This window comes from Xenopus laevis, chromosome 1L (assembly GCF_017654675.1).
Source record: "Xenopus laevis strain J_2021 chromosome 1L, Xenopus_laevis_v10.1, whole genome shotgun sequence".
Classification (NCBI taxonomy): Eukaryota; Metazoa; Chordata; class Amphibia; order Anura; family Pipidae; genus Xenopus; species Xenopus laevis.
This window is the reverse complement of record NC_054371.1, coordinates 190731172-190748203: the sequence shown is the minus strand read 5'-3', so window position 1 is coordinate 190748203 and position 17032 is coordinate 190731172. Positions and strand designations below refer to the sequence as shown.

Below are 17032 nucleotides of genomic sequence, written 5' to 3'. Positions count from 1 at the left end.
AAAATGTTGGGAGGTATGCTCCAATGTATATCACCTTTGCCAGCTGATCAATATCCGCCAATTAAAAACACTACAGGAAGTCAGGGGTGAAGTTTCTATGGCATGACCTTTTCTCTTCACTAACGGCATATCATTGTGTTACTGTTACCATTCTTGGGAAGGGATTGCGGAAGCTGACAGCCAATTCATTTTAGGAACTGTTTTTTGACAAGTAGGCTTCAGTAACACTTCTTATCATATTGGCTTTCAGCAAGAAAGGACAAATATGGGCATCTGGTAGAGGCTGCAGTTTACAACTTTACACGTGATTACGTTACATAAACAGATTTTATTGATCTGATGAGTTTGTTTTTCTGCCCATATTAAAGTAAGAATACACCCTTGTTCAACAATCAACATGAATTCAAGGTATAATTTTTTGCATGCTTAAAACAATAGGCAAAAAGTATGTTTATCACAAGCCCTATTGATTGCACTTTTATTGAACAATGGTGTATACTGCCCCTTTAGGGCACTGACACATGGGGCACTTCTTCACCTGGCAGGAATTCTCCTCTCCTATGGACCATGAAGCGACGGACAATATCTGTCCTTCACATTTGTTGGAATTGTTGCATTTCTAAAACACATTACCTGCGGACATTCCAATGAATGTGAAGGGGCAGGTATTGCCAGGCGCTTCATCGCCCATGGGGGAAGAGATTTTTAGCCGGACAATAAAGCATCCCATGTGTCAGAGCTGTTTAAATGGAATCATTAAAGGAACAGGAACGCCAAAAAATGGAATTGTTTAAAAGTTATGAAAATATCATGTACTGTCATCCTGCACTGGTAAAACTGATGTGTTTGCTTCAGAATCACTACTATAGTTCGTATGAACAAGCTGCTTGTGTAGCAATAGCAGAAATTTAAAAAAGGCTATATGGCACAGGTTAAACAGTGGATAACAGATAACACCATTATGTTCTACAGAGCTTATCTGCTGTGTAACCTGAGCCTTTTCTCCTTTGAATGGCTGTCCTCATTGCTACACAGCAGCTTATTTATATAAACTATAGTAATGTTTCTGAAGCAAACACACCAGGTTTACTAGTGCAGGGCAATGCTGCATTATATTTTTAATATTTTAAAACATTTATTGATGTCACTGTTCTTTTAAGCTGTAGTGGATGTTTAATAAAGCTGCTTAACAAATATGTATATATTTGCTTGCATATTTATTTTACTTGTGAGTTCCTCAACCTAACATTTTTTTCCTTGTCTTTAATTAACACACTCTTGCTGTGAGTCGCTGACATATTTCACCTGTTCTAATTGCCTAGCTCCAGCAGAATCAGTCAACAATGTGCTACTGACATACGGCAATTCCATGAGTAGGAATTAGGTTGATGCTCATACATATGTTGCTGGAGCCTCCTTGCCGTATGATCACCAGTTTTTTAATCCACAGGGGTAATACATCATATATATAATTGTCAGGAGCGCCTGATGGTGCTCCGCTCCTCTTCAGCACCATTTCTAAGATGGCGGCACCCATAGCCACCACATGGACAACAGCGCCAGTGCAGTGATGCTGGCGTGCAGACGCCTAACGTTGCCGTGTCTGCCGCCAAAATTCTAAATAAAAGGACGCCAAGGTCACGGGGTCAATGACCGATTATAGGTTTTATTTGGAACATTCCTGGGTGCTTTATAATTCTTGTTAAACTGATTTCTGAAATTCTGACCCTGCCTGAATCTCGACTTTGCTACTAATCTGCCTGCCTATTGAACTTTTGCCTGGATATTGACTACGATTATGCCTGATCCCTATTTGTACTGCGAATTTGGACTTTAACCCCTAAGCTTCCTCCTTGGTCCAGATTACTCTCGCTGGGACCCGATCGCCCCCTGACAATAATTAATAAAAAACAAACATTCAGGTGGTGGGGTGATCTTTGGCACTGCCATTAATGTTTTACATTTGCTTGGGACAGATAGCACATTTTTAGCATGACCCATATCTATACCATCATAATCATGCTTAACCATCATAATACCATCATACTCATGCTAAACCACCATAATACCATCATAATCATGCTTAACCATCATAATACCATTGTAATTATGCTTAACCATCATAATACCATCATAATCATGCTTAACCATCATAACACCATCATAATCATGCTTAACCACCATAATACCATCATAATCATGCTTAACCATCATAACACCATCATAATCATGCTTAACCACCATAATACCATCATAATCATGCTTAACCACCATAATACCATCATAATCATGCTTAACCACCATAATACCATCGTAATCATGCTTAACCATTGTTTCAATGTACAGATATTTAATTACTTATCTGATATAGGTATGGGATCTGTTGTTTGGACTGCTTAGAACCTGGGATATTTCTGAAATGCTGATCGCCAGTCTGCTTAAAATCATTTAAACATTAACTAAATCCAATAGGATTGTTTAGCCACAGCTTCATTACTATCAAGTACCAGGTACTGTTTTATTAGTACAGAGAAAAAGGAAAGGATATGCATTTGCTTATAATGAACTCTATAGGAGATGGCCTTCCTCTTATTCTGAGCTTTCTGGATATTGGGTTTCTATATAGATCCTATACCTGTGTACATGACCATTTTTAATATGCCTTCTAGGAACTGAGTGAGCTAATACTAATTTAGAGTTCTACATATTAGAGTTGCTTAAGCCATGGATCAAATAATATATGCCAACACCTATTTACTGCCTCATACATTTATCTAGTTATTATTGGATAATAGTGCATTATGCATACTAACATGGGAATCCAATTGATTCCTCATTAGCTTCGTTGCTTTTATGTTTCGAATTTCATGCCTGTTTTTTTTTTTGTTTGTTTGTGTGTGAGAAACCTTATATATCCGTTATCAGAAGTATATTATCTTAAGGATGTAACTCATTCCTGTTTCATTTGTTCTTATCTGTAACTACACCTTCCCTCATCCAAACTTTTTACAATTTATTCATAACATTATTTCTGTTTTGTTGAATTGGAATGTATACTTCTTTAAGCATAGCCATAAATAGTCATGGGTACCAGCTCTGTTATTATTTTGTTTATTGTATAAGAAAAAAAGAAATGTATATTATCTGGCTATTTGAAAAGGTTATATCCACTCTTTTACTTTTTCTTTCACATTAATGCTTAACAATACAGACTGCGCATGAAATATTTATCAGCTTCTGTTCCAGCCAACTCTACACTGGCACTTCCAAGAATAATGTGAATAATAACAGAGAGAGAGAAATCAGCAACACACGGCATATATGACTTCTGTGGCTTTTTGTAAAATATTATTTAGGCACAGTCATAATCATTTCTTTTTTTCAATTTGGAAAATTCAAACATATATTTAACTTTTTAACAGTGATCACAAAAGAACTCTAGAAAAACTTGTTCAGATAGACTGCACAAAGGGAAATCAAATCTAATAAATGTTTTATTTGTTCCCTGTAGTAGGTACATGACTTTGCATATATTGAATCTTCTGAAAAAAATATTGTGCAATTCTCACTATCTACTATACTTTAAAATCTATCTTTAATATCTATCTATCTATCTATCTATCTATCATCTATCTATCTATGTGGACAAGGTTTCCATAATTTGGATCACCATACCTTAAGTCTACTAAAAGATAATTTACACATGAAAAAACCCCAATAGGATTGTTTTGCTTCTAATAAGGATTTGTTTTATCTTAGTTAGAATTAAGTACAAGGTATGGTTTTATTATTATAAAGAAAAAGAAAATAATTTTTAAATACTAGAATTATTTGATTAAAATAGACTTTTTGGCAGAAGGCCTTCCTGTAATTCAGAGATTTCTGAATATCAGGTCTTCAGATATTGGATCCTGTACACATATGGGGCCCTAAGGCTGCAGCCCCAGTGGACCCCCGAAACCCCAGTCCGACACTGCCTGGCCCATACTTTTTCTACTAAAAAGTACTTTTAAAAAGTAATTTATACATTGTTTAGACTCCAATAAGGATTAATTATATCTTAGTTGGGATAAAGTACAAGGTACTGTTTTATTACAACAGAGAAAAATAGAATAACTTTTACAAATTTGAATTATATGATTAAAATGGAGTCTATGGGAGACAGCCTTCCAGTAATCTTGAGAATTCTGACTAAAGGGTTTCCAGACAATGAATCCCATATCTGTATATGTAAAATAGCCAATATTAACGATGGCACTTATCTATCCAGCCGAAAGCCTGCCTGGGTGAAGTCCAAGCCACTGTAGAGATCTGCACATATGAATCCAGGAAATGATTTTGACAGGCTGTTTTTTTACCAAATAAATCACCTTTTTGATTCTAGTCCTGTGTAGATTTCTACAGTAGTGTCAATTTGTTAATATACATAGTGTTTGTATATATATATATATATATATATATATATATATATATATATATATATATACACACACACACATATACACACACATATATACACACACATATATACAGTATCTCTCTCTCTCTTAAAAAAACGCTCACTGTCTTTGTAGCTGAAATCCACCACTTGCGCCTGGTGACGGGGAGGTAACATAATTCAGTTTTTCTCCAGGTGTTTTAACCAACTGTATTCTGCTGCATTGTTTCAAGAGTCGGAACCCAAAGCACAGTGAATATAACGTATAGACAGCTACTGCTTTTGGTAGCAATTAAGTTTAAATATAACTTACAATTGTTAAATATTTTCAGTAATGTGCACTGGGAAGTTGCTGAAAATGAATACACATGCAAAAAAAAAGAAAACATGCATAATGAAATTTTTTTAGCTTGTTTTACAATACCAGATCAATAATGGAACACAATGGGTAAAAAACATATGAGACTTCTAGAAAGGTAATAATATGTTTGCTTTAATGAGAGAGCTGCCCTGACCACATAATTTAATGTTGCACCGCTGTGTGTTCAACTCCTTCATTGATTTCCTGCTGGTCGTGTCTATGGTGTATGATTAATGACTGGGATTTTAAAGGCCACGGATGGATAAAGCAAGCTGGCTCTTTGTATTTGTCATGTGAAAGTGCTACTCTATGAATCTTAGAAGCAATAACTACTCATTTCCAGGCATGTGCCAGACGTGTCCACATTTGTTTGAGGACAGGAGGAATATCATTCAGAGCACATGTTCTATATATTTCACTTGTCTGGGCTCTGCGCGTCATTGATTTTATTAGTAAGTAATATAAACATAGAGTGGGTGGAAGAATCTTGCCTTTCATCTACCTGATGTTTGGAGTCAGTATTGGCAACACTTTTTTTATGCTATCCTTATATACAACCTGCTTTGGATAGGCTATTTTGCACATTGCTGTCAAATTCTTTCAACCAGTCCACTGCAGGGTTGGCCAGGGCCTCGGGGGCCCTCCTCCTTGCCCGCTGCTGCAAAGCCCCCTCTAGGCCCACTGCCCCAGCCGCAAAGCCTCCCCCACTCATACCTTTTTCTTGGTGCGACTGGGGCTGGAGAAGGATATTTGGGAAGGGATTTTCCAACCTGGGTCCACTGGATTATCATAAACTGTAACTTGTGACTTTGATCCGAAAAGTTGAACTGTCTTAAGTCAGCCCAAAAAAAATCTTACTGCGGTTATGCCCAGATCTGTAGTGTGTATTAGGTGGATCTGCCTGGAACCATGGAATCATGCAACAGTACGCAAGTCCCTACAACTATTTTTGTTAATGAGCAACAGTGTACAACCCCACAGACTTCAGTACAGGTGGTCGTACAAAGGCAGAGTCCTTTGTTTCACACAACCGATTTTAGTATAATCCAATAAAATTGTCTACTTATTGTTACATTGATGGGGTGCAAACGATTGTATTGTTCCGAAAAAATCATCCCAACAGTTGATTGTACAGATTTGAACATTTTCATAATGAGACAATTATATCAGTCAGTGGATAAGATCGATCACTGCGCATGCCTTTATGGGAAGTAAACAAAGGGACAGATAGCCATCGGTTAATATTTGTGGGATTTTGCAGCCTACACAACAGATACGACCAAAAGCTCCTCATAGAATCGTTTACCATTGATGGGTGAATCATTTGTTCAAACAATTAAAACAATAAGTTCATTCGTAGATCGCCAACTAAATCTACCCAGGTATGGCCACCTTAAAACATATTACATGAGGTTTTTTATTTTACTTATGCAATGATTTTATCAAATCCTTAATGCAGGACCTGTTGTACATTTTCAGTTCAAGCCATACTTGAAGGACCAACCTTTTAATTTAAGACAGCCCATAATTCATAAAGTGTACATAAAAATGGAATAAAATGGAAACAAATATAGGAAATAGTGTATTTGTCATAAAGTTGTGTTTCCATGAATATCTAGTGTATCAAATACATATTCACCAGAAATCTCGCCTTAACTATCCTCCAGGATGAGCCCCATTGGAACTTCTCTAAGTACCCTCAATGGGACCGATCCCCTTGGTTAGAAACCAAACATTTTGCCACAGTTGAAATTAAAATGGTTCATTATTTCTAAAAATTAATTTACCCTAATGATAGTTATCAAATTGCTGTGTAGCAGTAAGTAGTAAGGAAGTTACTGCTCTGTACAGCTCGTTTTTTTGTGTTTTATAGCAATAATCCTACCATGTGCTTATTTCTGTTTTGCAAACATACCCCCCTATACGAAATAAAAGTTTGCCCAGAAGCAGTAACCCATAACAACCAATATGATGTTTGCTTTTAAACAGGTGACCAGTAAATGCTACCTTCTGATTGGTTGCTATGGGTTATTGCTCCTGGGCAAACTTAGTACCTTTTATTACATAACCCCCCTTATCTTTTATTGAATCCCTCCATCAAATCATAAATCCTTCCATCCTCTTTACAAAGAGATATTATTATAGAATGATTGATTATTATAGAATGATTTTTTTATACCACTGCTATTCATTCATTCTTACAGACATTCTGTATATACAGTATATTTGTTTTTATAATCTTCAGAATAGGTGTAGTGCTACTAAATGTCTGCAGGTATTGAGGTTTAAAAAAATAAAAGACTGCAAAGGGTCGATATATTTGTAAAAAAAAATATATTCATGTATTTTATAATATGTAAATATGCATTCTCAATATAAAATAAGCTGAAGACAAAGAAAAAAAACTCCTGGAAATCAAGTATATGGGTCTCCATATCTCTGTACTCTGTTTGCATCATGTATTCGATTAGCTTGATGCTATCCTGCTCGCAGAAGGTCCCGAAGACCATAAACAGCTCATATTGATTCATTAGCAGTGGGGCTGAAGATTGATGTGCATGTTGAAGGCATTCATCCTTCTGCCTTCATTCAATTTAACTTACTGTTCCTATTTATAAACTTTGATGTCTTCTTTCTTGCATGCTGTTCTAAATAATATGTGGGAGGTCATCTAACTAGAGCTTGGTAATATGTCCTATCAGAATAGTATTGTAAGGATTAAGCACATTGGCCTAAAGCCTTAATTAGTAGCTTGGAGCCTTTCTTGCACAACTCTTCCAGCAAGGAAAGTGCCATCTATTATAGTATTTAAAAGGAATGCGAAATAAAATAACTCAAATGAATAGAACATAGTTACGTTCTTATTTTGGGTTAAAATATTCTGTTCTGCGGTTTTTAGTGAAAAGACTGGAGCCAGTTTAAGGAAGTGTGGTTTTAAACATAATTTTTCCAGACGGAGCAGCTGCTTGAATAGAGCACACATAATTTGCGCTTGAGTTAAGGCGTTCTGATTTGTGTTGTTAGATAAAAGAGACAGTATACCACAACATTGGGCTAACCGAACACATGCAGTTATCGAGTCAGTGGGTCCAATTTTTTTTTTCCAACAAAGCCCTAACACTGCGCCTTTATAGCAAACATGCACGTGAAGGTACTATTATTAAAAGAGCTCCCGTGCTCAAGATTATGGGATATACAGAAGAGTTTTGTCACCCTATGGGACAGGAGTACCCATACTTTTCTAATGCGAGGTCTACTTTTAATGATGTTGTCCCATTATGATCTACATTCATAAAAAACATTGTAAGCATCTTCTTCCATGAAAAGTATGACTTAAATAATGATTTACGAGAAAATATACATTGCTATATTTAATTAACAACTATTTCTTATGAAATAATGTAATAGATATCTAAATGAAAATCATGAAACAGGAGGATGACATGGACAAGCTGTTTGTTGACAGTGTCTTGAGATCTACTGATCACCAGCTAAAGGTCTACTGGTAGATCCCGATCTACCTTTTGGACACCCCTGCTATGGGATATAGTTGAGATATAATTTAAAGGGCATGTTTTTGGTGGCAGGGGTAAGCCCATAGATAAACCTGTGACATGTCACTGTTCAGTGCAAGTGACTTTTCTGTAACACAGAATGCCTTATTGGCTTCTGACTCAGGAGCTAGAGTAAACATTGGAATTTATGTATTTCTGGCATAGAATTGTGAGATCAGCAGCCCTATCATGATGAAGATCTCCACTTGGAAACTTATTCTGCCTATCCTCAATATCCCCATCTTAGAGAATCGGCCCACGCACATGACATATGCACAGGCCTTTGGGCAAGAGGATAGCAAGCTTATTCTTCACCAGGGTTGCAGTTCCATTTGGAATCACAAATGAATTGATGCCAAACATCCATCGGATTCTAGCAACTACCATGAGTATTTTATCCTTGCATTTTGCTTTGGTAAAACTACAAATTATATGTTATGGTGTGTAATAGTATTTATACTTAGTTATTTAAACCTTATTTGGATGCCAGTTCCTTCTCTCCTTTTAGATATGAAGCTGGAACTAGCAGATGCCCTTTTCCAGAAGAATTATTAATTTGCAGTATATTTCTTTCCCATGATGATTGTTTTCCTTGAGACAAAGTACATCATCAGTTTGGCTGTTTGCTAAAACACACTGTGCCTTTTTCTGTAATGATCCATGTTTAACAACTAGAAGAAAGAAAGACGGATGCTTATTTTTTTTTACTAAGAACTCTTCATTTATTTTGCAGTCGGACACATATTTGTGCAAGTCTTACCGGCTGCCAGTGGATGATGAAGCCTATGTAGGTAAGAATAATAAATGTTTGCAATTTTCTTTAGCATGATTCAAAGGTTTTTCTGTTCCAGTTGTTAGCCGCTGTCAACTAGTTTATAAAGGGCATTTCATCTTTCTAATGCAAAAACAAAAAGAAGAAAGAAAGGAACGTTGATTCCAGATAACAAAGTGTGTCTGGGGGGTTTATGAGTAATGGTGGTAAAAGATTGTCATGTAAAGTATTTCCCAGCAGTCTCCTTTTGAAGATATTGGCTTTCTGTCAGTTACCAGCTGCTTAATACTTCTTCATTAAGCAGGCTTTTTATTTACCTGTTATTTATATTGAAATGTTGAGAGCATGCATTTCCTAACAAGCAAACAAGTGAAAAGCAGAGCATTTTATAAACCCTTAGGAGTAATCAAGATTCGTCTGATAGGTGTCCATAAGAAGGTAGGTCTTTAGGGGCATATGAAGCAATAAATGTCATATGTACAGCATTCATTTCACGTTTAACCCTCAATACCCAGAAATATATTCTCCATATATACAGCTTGAAACAAGATCTTCAGTTTACACCAGTGGACATGAACAGAGGTTATTCAAGAACTGATTTGAGAAGAATATTTGGAGTCAATTATGTTCTCTGAGGTTAGGCAACTGATATGGCAGCAATGTATAGCCCAAGCATTCAGAGTTTCAGGTTTGTTTTTACCAAAAGAAAAGCCTGAAAAAAACTGCACCTCGTAGTTGTTCTAAAATTTAATTTATTAGGTCAGACAACCAGGCAAAGTTTAGGGCTCACTCTTGCCCTTTCTCAAGCCTGTCTGGTGATACATTGTGCAAAATATTTAACCCCCGCCTGAGTGGGATTGTACCATACCATAACCCACCCCCTAAATACACATAAACCAATTGTGCATAGAACAAAGTGCAATTAAAATTCAATAATTAATTTCTCCGTCCATAATAGTCCATTGAATAATCATTTGAATAGTGTCCATTACTCATAGGGGCACATTTACTAAGGGTCGAAGTGGATTTTCGAATTAAAAAATTCGAATTTCAAAGTATTTTTTGGGTACTTCGACTATCGGATTGACCAAATTTGACTTCGATTCAAATTGAAAATACTTTGAATATTTGACCATTCGAAAATCGAAGTACTGTCTCTTTAAAAAACTTCAACTTTGATTTTAATTCGACCGAAAACAGCCAAAAAAATTCAAAAAGAAAAGTTTGAGTATCGAATTTAGCCAATTCGATGGTCGAATTTAGCCAATTCGATGGTCGAATTTAGAAGTTTTTTAACTTCGAAATTCGACCCTTGATAAATGTGCCCCATAGTGTCCTTAACAATTGTTGTGCATAACCATCATAGGGACAATATAGGTACCATGTTTTTAATATATTAAAAACATGGTACCTATTCCCCGGATAGGAAAGTTTCAGATGTACCTTCCTCAATGCAGTTCGGGATCCGACACCATTTCTTAAATTTACTGAAAACCTTAAACAAAATAAATTTTCCTGGATGTCTATGTAAACCAAGGGTTTCCGGTCTGCTTTGCACCCACTTCATAAGTTCTTACAAGATGGTTGAAGCACACACAGCTTTTACTTTACTTTGAAACCATCAGATTTCCTTCTTCTTCCTCCTGCTGCTGTCCCTGTACTGATTGTAACACTGCTAGCTTTATTTATGTGACTGTTGGAGGAGCTGCTGATTCCATCTGTTCCCCATAGTTATTCCTTCCACACCTGCTTCCTTTATTTGGTGCCTTACCATCGTCTGTTGTCTGCTCCAGTCTTGTTACATGGTCTGCTTTATGTGGATTCCTCATTCTTTCTGAGCTCACTGTGACTTCATTTCTACTGTTTCTTCCTCCTTTCTAAGTTACACAACCAGTCAGACAGGGGCTATGAAGTTGCTTGAGGTGGGGCTATAATGTATGGGGGCAGGAAAATGAGCAGGTTGTGTGGAGAGGGCTGGAAAATGGGCTGGGGAAATGGGCAGACTGGGTGGGGAAATAGTTAGGCCTGTGGTTATATTGGGTGATTAGCAGCGCAGAGGGTAAGGGAAGGGAGGGATTAATAGGGCATTACATATTTATCAACAAGTGCACAGCCAGTAAATTTGTATTACCTGTGCTAGCCCTAGCTGTTGATTTAGTGGCTAGGCCAGCCAGGTAGCAACCCTGCACATGGATTGTCTAAGGGTCAGGGCACACAGGCAGATTCAGGGAGATTAGTCGCCCGGCAACAAATCTCCTCTTCTTCAAGGCGACTAATCTCCCTGAACTGCCTTCCCGCTGGCTAAAATGTAAATCGCCGGTGGGATGGCACTCGGAGCGATTTGTTTTCCAAAGTCTCCCGAAGTTGCTTTCCTAAGGGTTTTTATTAAATACAGTTCCTTGGTTGAATGTTGACCAGTAGGGTATTTAGGTCATTTTCTTTGAGCGACCATCTGCACATGCTCATGACGTCTGTGGATGTGAAGTCACAGATGTGAAATGGGGTTTTTTCTAGAAAGATTATTTTTTTTAGCGTATAGGCATCCAAGGGCCGTCCCCTTAATGCTGCCACCCAGGACAATGGCCCTTGAGTGCCTATATCAGTGATCCCCAACCAGTAGCTCGTGAGCAACATGTTGCTCTCCAACCCCTTGGATGTTGCTCTCTGTGTCCTCAAAGCAGGCACTTATTTTTGAATTCCAGATTTGGAAGCAAGTGTTAATTGCATAAAAACTAAGTATAGTACCAAGTAGAGCCTCTTGTAGGCTGCTGCCAGTCCACATAGGGGCAACCAAATAGCCAATCACAGCCCTTATTTGGCACCCAAGGGACTTTTTCATGCTTGTGTTGCTCTCCAACTCTTTTTACATTTGAATGTGGCTCCCAGGTAAAAAAAGGTTGGGGACCCCTGGCCTATATAGTAAATATTCCTCAGTTGTTGACTAAAGAACTGCAGTAATAAGGTGTTAATGGTTGCTGTTGATACTTGCACTGGTTCATTTTAGAGTCTGTGTTAATCAGTCAGCCCCATATTTTGAGAAGAGCTATGAAGAGACAATCATTAAGCAACCAAAGGACAGGAAGAAATGAACAGACAACTAAATTTTATTGTGTTTATTAAACCAAGTGTTAAGTTTTTAGTGGTTTTTAGTATGTTTAAGATGATGTATCCTAAGGCAAATTCTTTACTATTTTCTGATTGTTTTTGTATGGTTTTTTTGAAACTGTTACCTGATTGTTGGGGTACCATTGAGCTTGCCAAATATTCAGTGGCTAGAATAACAGACAGGAAGGGAAATAACGACAGTCTGAAGATGAAGTAAAATATTAACAATAAAAATGTATCAGAATAAATATGCTTTTTTTTTGGTTTGCATAGCCTAGATAACAATAATATATGTCTGGTTTCATAGATAAAGAACAAATTGAAATAAAATGTCAGGCCATCAATGTGCACATCGTAATTAACATTCGTTTTGACATGAACTTTCCTTATAAAACAGAAGGCAGAAAGAACATGATGTACAAGCAGCCGATATGGCAGTAAGGATTGTGTAATTGCAAATATGCAAAAGTAATGTTTTGAACTGATGAAAAGTTGTGACCTACTTTGTGTATTCAAGTAAACAGAAATGAGAGTCTTTCTTTATAGATAAGGTTTACTGATTATTTGATTAATGTTTACAGTGACAGATCAGTTACAAAATCAAAATACTCTGATGAAACTGCTGGATATATTTCACAGAATACATTTGTAGCGCTATAATAAACTGACTTGTGCTAGGGCAGTTTTAGCTACTTTCCTTGGTGGGCTGATACCACAGATGAGCTCTCTTTCTCAGGGGTAAGCCCTCACAAGGCAAGGGTATAGTGTAACTGTAACTAGGTGCGATAGCACAATGATGGGCGCCAGTAGTTCTTTAACGGTTGAACAAATAACTGTGTTTATTGAACAATAGCACATAGATCATTCAGCACATTGATCCACAATGGAGTATAGAACATACACAGCAGCATAAAGGAAGCATATACTCACAGCACGTATAGGCTGAATCCCCACAGGCTAGGGAATATACAGCAGAGAGTAAGTTGATGTGATGGGTATTGCCCAGTTTTCAGGATATCTTCCAGTGGCAGACTAGGGGAACTCCTATCATCCCTATCTCAACACTTGGTTCCTTACTCTGGGTCAGTAATACCCTGGGATCTTAATCCCTCTAATCTCCTCGGCGGAGCCTTGAGCTGCTCAACTAAATAACCTCTCTATCACTCCTAGAGCGATCTATAAAACGAGTATAGCTGTCTAATTACTAGGGCCAAGGCGCCTAGGGTCAGCACTACCCATTCCCTTCCAGCCTGCTTGGTTGGGCTAAAGCAATGGACCCAGAGCACATGGTTCCTAAACCTTTTATACTCTGGCACAGTGCCATCTGGTGTACATTGTGTGAACTGCAGGGGTTACATAAGCACAAGGTCCCCATAAGGACCCACTGAGGTGTCCATATTACTAGGGATGTGCCTGACTGTAAAGTGTAAGGGTGTCTAAGATTTTCACATCCCTACACATTGGATTACATATTTAAATGATTAAAAAAATACTTCCATAGTATGAATACATTGTAAAGGGATTGTTCGCCTTTAATTTAACTTTCAGTATGTTATAGAATAGCTAATTTTAAGCAACTTTTCAGTTGGTCTTTATTTTATTTTTTTTAATTATTTGGCTTTTTCTTCTGACTCTTTCCAGCTTTCAAATGGGGGTCAATGACCCCATCTAAAAAGCAAATGCTTTGTAAGGCTACAAATTTATTTGTATTTTGTATTGCTATTGCTATTTGTATTGCTATTTTGTATTACTTATCTTTTTATTAAGACCCTTTCCTATTCATATTTATTCATACTTATTCAAATCAATGCATGGTTCCATGGGTAATTTGGATCATAGCAACCAGAAATTTAATAACCAACAAACCACAAATTATAGTAAATGAAAACCAATTGGATGTTGTCTCAGAATATCACCCTCTACATACACCCTCTACATACACCCTCTACATACATACATACATGCTTATTTAAGTTAATTTAAAGGCAAAGTAAACTTTCTTAATCTTCTACACAGAATTCCAGTTGCCATTCACCCCAGGGTGTCATTGTGCACATACTGTATGCTCCTCCAGAAGTACAGCAGTGGGGATGTACCAGAATACAGAGAACCAGAATTGTGATTGGGTAGCTTTAGCTTCGGCTACAAAAGACTGCTATTTTGTCTGTGATAGGGATAACACAGTCTGTGATAGGGATAACACATTTTCGGCACATGTAGGGATGCACCAAATCCAGTATTCAGTTCAGTATTCGGCCAAGATTCTGTCTTTTTTTTTTTTTAGCAGGATTTGGTCAAATCCATGCTCCTGTTCAAATCCAAAAAAATCACATGACTTTCTGTCACGCAAACAAGGAAACAAAATATTTTTAACTGCTTGCTGCATGCATGTTCTTTTTTCCATGTTCTTCTCCTAATTTACATATACAAATTAGAGTTCAGATTCGGTATATAGCCGAATCTTTCACAAAGGGTTTGGCCGAATCCTAAAATATTGAATTTGGTGCATCCCTAGTCACAAGCCTATGTTGTAGGACCAGAGAGGAGTATAATTGTATCCTATCCCTTTGAAGCCTACTGTCATTGCATCAATTGTAATTGATCCTAGGCCTCACGGGAGCAGCAATTGCAGTTTGTCTTACATCGCAGCAATAGTAATCCCTCATCTGGATTTTGGTCTTGGAAAGCTTTCAAAGGCAAATTACAGGGTTAGAATGGACTTGGATTTACCAAGGTAGATTAGTTTTGAATGAGACGAGTGTTAAAGACATTTAAGTATAGAGTATGCATAATGATTACTTGTACCAGTAACTCACTGTATATAGAGAGGTATAGTATGTATATCACATGACTTTTTAAAAGTAATCTTCATTGTTTCATGCGGCAAATGGGGAACGTATAATTTTATTAAACAAGCTCACATCAGTGTTTGTAATTATACATTCCAGCAAATCGGCATTAGTTGAACAAAGCCACTCGGCTAGAAGAAGCTTAATTATATACTGTAATTGTGGATGCTGCAAGGAAACGAGCATAGGAAATGATCCTAGTACAGTGATAATGTCACTGGAGTCTAATAGGGTGATACTGTCATCGGCTAAATGTACAGTTTCCTTATGTGTTCTGTGTAGGGTCTAGCAGAACATTCCTTCCCTGGAGTACCTGGAGTATCTAAAGCTTACTGTTATTCAGAATGCTCAGGACCTGGGTTTTTCTGGATATTCCATAATTTGGATATTTATACCTTGAGTCTACTAAAATATTCTTTAAACATTAAATAATTACAAAGGACATGTTTGCCTGCTATAAGGATTAATGATATCTTAGTTGGGACCAAGTACAATGTTATTATTACAGAGAAAAAGGAAATCATTTTTAAAAATTTGAATTATCTAATTAAAATGGAGTCTATGGGAGATGTTCATCAATAATTTGGAGCTTTCTGGATAACAAGTTTCCGGATGCCTATTAAAATAACATATTTTGCTAGTATTTTGACCTTTGTCGGGGGCAGTTGTAGGGGGTATTTCACCTTAAAATATCCTTTTACTATGATGTAGACATCATTATATCTGCAGGTGCAATGAGCATAGTGCAGTGGAGTGCAATCGCCATGTTTTTTTCCCACAGTGCAGCATTTTTCCCCCAGAATTTCAGCATCACTGCAGTTGCAAGGCACCTTTGTGGCTGACTGAACTGTATCTGATTCGCCAAAATGAACACAACTCCGTGCGCATTTTCTTGCAAATCAGACACCACTACATGGAAGTCTGGCGTCATTACCGGTGTTCAGACGTCTGTGCCTGATACTCATCTTTGTTTTTGATGCTTGGCGTAAAGGGAACCCTGTAGCTGCCACCTGGTGAGGTGACAGTAGCTCAAGGTCTCCCATTTGTCAGTAGGCAGTGCTCTATTCAGAATGGATGATAGGAAGGATTGGGCCACACCAAGCATAACTATATGAAAATGCAAAGAGAGCATTTTTACTCAAGTACCTTTCATGAATGGGGTTGAATGCCCAACACACTGCAGGGAAAAGTACTGGAAAGCAATTTGGTTGTCAATGACCCTAATGGCTTTCAAATGCAATTTGCAATTGTTCTTTATTTTTTTACACAGCATCTAGTAGAATTAAGCCTTAAGCAAATGGATTTTTCTGAGTTTTATTGAAAAAATTTCACTGCTTATCTGAGCGGCTTCTTCAGTTCAACTTTGAACTACTGTACTTTAGTTGCTTTAGACTTAATTCTACTAGGTACTGTATATCATGACCTGGATGAATAAAAACCTTTATAGACATTCCTTTATTATTTTTTTAAAAAGTATTTAACTTTTTACTTTACTCTTCAGGTAGGAACTATTCAGACAGCAATTAGACGTCATAATGGAAGATGAGAGTAGAGAAGAGTACAGGTATTGGACCTATTATCCAGAATGCTCAGGACCTGGAGTTTTCCGGATAACGGAATGTGGATCTTCATACCTTAAGTCTACGATAAAATCCTTAAAACATTAAAAAAAACAAAAATAATGATTATTTGGATATAATGAAGTCTATGGGAGACAGCCTTTCCGTTATTCAGAGCTTTCTTGATAATGGGTTTCCAGCTAACGGATCCCACACCTGTACCGATAAAAGTAGTGCTTTTTTTGGCAGTGATTTACTTTAATTTAGATGCAAATTTCATTGATTCTCTTGACCTTACCTTCTCCCCTGCCATTTCCTTCATTTGGCCTTCTGCTCTCCTTTTTTTCTCAGAACCCTTTATGGTCTACGCTCCATCTCCCCTATTCCATCTATT

General features: G+C 37.2%; 1 protein-coding gene across 5 annotated transcripts in view; it reads left to right on the top strand.

Annotated features, from left to right (window-relative positions):
• The window catches only part of pam.L (peptidylglycine alpha-amidating monooxygenase L homeolog), a 112428-nt gene that overhangs the window by 15806 nt on the left and 79590 nt on the right, over positions 1–17032 (top strand). For all 5 annotated transcript variants that reach the window (NM_001086051.2, XM_041588727.1, XM_018258053.2 and 2 more), the window contains 1 exon segment: positions 9087–9144. In NM_001086051.2, coding sequence (NP_001079520.2) covers positions 9087–9144 — 58 coding nt within the window.